The sequence below is a fragment of the Camellia sinensis genome, chromosome 9, assembly GCF_055761805.1.
Source record: "Camellia sinensis isolate YWXY chromosome 9, ASM5576180v1, whole genome shotgun sequence".
Lineage (NCBI taxonomy): Eukaryota > Viridiplantae > Streptophyta > Magnoliopsida > Ericales > Theaceae > Camellia > Camellia sinensis.
In genome coordinates, this window is record NC_138969.1 from 160865084 (window position 1) to 160868193 (window position 3110).

The window sequence follows — 3110 nt, forward strand, 5'->3', positions numbered from 1 at the left end:
TTGGCCCCTTCTTCTTCAAACCTGCTTCGGACTGCTCGGTTGCTTTTGACCATTGGTGGGGACTTATGACTGCCATTATTTTCTGCAAGCCACTTGAAAGCTGCCTTAACGATACTTGTATTCATATTCAGGGCCGCATATCCTCGCCTTCCAAGCTTAAGGCTACAGGTATCCTTCCTTCATATACTTTATATCCCTGACTGTGTCATGCAATTTGTTTTGTTTTTTTCTCTACAACACTAACTTGTTTAACCCTTGACAGCCAAAATTGTGCCTGCTGTTGAACCATTGGTTAGGGACCAACGTAAAGGCAAGGATCCAATGGATGCAACTACTCAGACAAACACCCCCTCAGTTCCGAAATTAATGGCAGACTCTTTCGCAGCCGCGCAGACACAAGCACAGAGAGGAGCTACCACCCGTACCCCTGCTGAGACAGAGGTCACGGCGAAGAAGAGAGAAGAGCCTTCCACTGCTCCTGCTCTAAGCACAGACCTAAGTGAGTGGGATATCCCTCTCAGCCAAATGGTTGGCGAAACAACATCAAATCCTTCAGGGCAGCTCTACCAAGTAAGCCTTCACTTTACATATTTACAGCATCTGAATTTGCATTCACGCCCGACTGATCACTTACTTTTGTGCAGAGAAAAAGAAGGAGATTACTCCTTGCTGCTGCTGATGATGACGATGCTTCCACTTCTCCTCAACACATTCATCAAATTCCCAGTCCAATCAGTAATGTACCCACAGAACCCACTGTACAACCAACTCCACCACCACCTGAAGCATCGCAACAAACTTCCTTACAACCTGCTTCACAGTCTTCGCCACAGCAATCCACACAGTCTGCATCACAACATCCTTCCACTTCTCCTCAACACATTATCCCTTCTGTCTCTAGCCCTCAACCATCACCATCCAACCCCTCCAATTCCCAAACGTCAAACAAAGAATCATAGAGGATTGAATTTGACATTTCAATCAACAGCCAATCCTCTCCAATAGATGACAACACAAAATCCCCTCAACCAGAAGTTCACCACAACCAAGGTAAATAGAAATACAAATGTTACTGTTCGTTTGGGAAAAAAAACTTCTCTTTAAGTAACTGGTATTGTTCTCCAATTTACAGGGATGGACATAATACAGGACTCATCTCCACGACCAATGGGCGAGACAGAACTTGAAGGTCCTCATGACTTTCCCCTGCTAGCAGAACCAGAGAAACACCCTCAAGGCGCTGATGCTGCCATCTCATCAGTACCAGAAACAACTCGTCCTCATGCGACAACCACAGCTGAACAAGGCCAACCGTCTGCGTGCACGTTATCAGGACAGGTACTACCATTTCCAACCTCATCCTATTTACTCTTTATTACTTGCAAGCATATATTCTCACCAAACTATTAATGTTCACAGGCCGTCGGTCCATGCCAGGATATTTGGGCCGAAGTTTCTATTCTTCAACAAGATCTAGACGAAATATCCCCATTGCCTCAAAGGCTACATCTGTTTGATGCTGAAACTCAACAAACCTTAACCACCTTCATCAACCTCATTAACACCCCAGTTGAAGAAATCATTCTCCACAAACCTGATGAAACCTTGGCCTGTCTTTCTGCTGTTGTAAACCTCTCCCCTAATCCTTTCAACCCCATTCAACTAAAGCAATTGGCCAAGATCATCACAGAATGGCCAACCCTTTCAGAGATGGTTCAGACTTGCTCGAAGGATATTCAAACCAATAAGGATTTCCTAAACGAAGCCCACACCATATCTACTTCAATCAAACTCAGCCAGCAGACCTCTGCAGCCATTCTTCAGCAACACTCAGCACTTGAACTTGAGGAAGCCAAACTCATGGCAGAACTTGCCTCTGTCCGGCAAAGAAAGGCTCATCTGCAGCAGCAACACGACCAGCTTAATCAAGAAGCAAGGATGATGCTCTCCCAAATTAGACATCGTTCTGCATCCATTCAGACAACTAAAGCTGAGTTGGACCAAGCCCAAGCCATGCTGGCAGATGCTCAATCAGAGTGGGGTGTTCTAGGCATTCTGTTCCCCAAATCCTAGGCTAGTTTATATATGTATTCTTTCGTATTGCACACCTAGGAATGATTTGGAAAGGTAGGAATGATTGCCTTTTTAATGATAAGATTGTTGATGGGCCCGAATTGGCTGAGATGGTGAAAGTGAGGGTTGCACTTTGCTGTAAGCAACGTTATAGAGGCCTACAGTATTCAGTGGACGACATATATTGTATTCTGGATAGTATCAAAGTCTCATTTAGGGGGTGGTGTTTGGTGTTTTTTGAAACTGGGGTGCAGGAGTTTGGTCAAGCTGTGGTATGCAGGATTTTGGTCAGTCTGTGGTATTACCATATCTTCTTGGTGGCTACTTTTGCTCTGCTGTGCTTCAATGTTGCTATGCTTTGCCTTATTTTTGGCTTGTTGCTCTGGCTTAGTTTATGGGGTCAGGCATGCTCATTTCTGGTTGCTGCTCTGCTGTGCTTCAAATCTGCTTTGCTATATATGTACTCTGCTGCTGCTATATGGGATCAACGAATAGGCTTAAGTCTGCTGCTGCATATTGGCTTTTTTGCAATTGTTTGAATGATGTTTTGGTGTGCTGTATTGGAAGTCTGCTGTTGGATTGGGGAAAGTTATTGGAGGTCTGCTGCGGGCCTTGTTGTAATTGTTGGTCTGCTGCTGTACTAATTTTTTTTTTTTGGAGGTTGAAGGATTAGGCTCAAGTCTCAATGGAGGTTGAAGGTTCAGGCTCAAGTCTCAATGGTGGCTGTATGGTCTGAAGTTTGTTCATGCTGCCTTGGAGTTTCATCTGGTTGCCCTGTTATGTGGTTTTGTGAGGATGGGCTTGGAGTTACATTGTTATTGTTTTCCTTCTGTTTTTGTTTCTCTTCGTTGGTCTCCAACCTCCTCTTTGTTGATGTATCATTGACACCTTGTATGTGCTTTTCCATCAATACAATTTTTTGTTTTGCTGAACAAAAAAAAAATTGAATATCAATACTCTGTGTTTTTAATGGTCTGTTGTATGGTTGTTTTTATTTTTTGTGCAATTTTTCACCGTTTGTGCATTTTTATGAAGTA

At 43.7% G+C, this 3110-nt stretch overlaps 1 protein-coding gene across 1 annotated transcript; it reads left to right on the forward strand.

Annotated features, from left to right (window-relative positions):
• Positions 1-988: 988 nt before the first annotated feature.
• On the forward strand, positions 989-2073 carry LOC145799861 (uncharacterized). Its single transcript, XM_082889493.1, has 3 exons — positions 989-1050; positions 1133-1338; positions 1420-2073. Exons 2-3 carry the CDS (start codon positions 1135-1137, stop codon positions 2071-2073), a joined length of 858 nt encoding a protein of 285 aa, XP_082745619.1. The 5' UTR covers positions 989-1050; positions 1133-1134.
• Positions 2074-3110: the final 1037 nt, after the last annotated feature.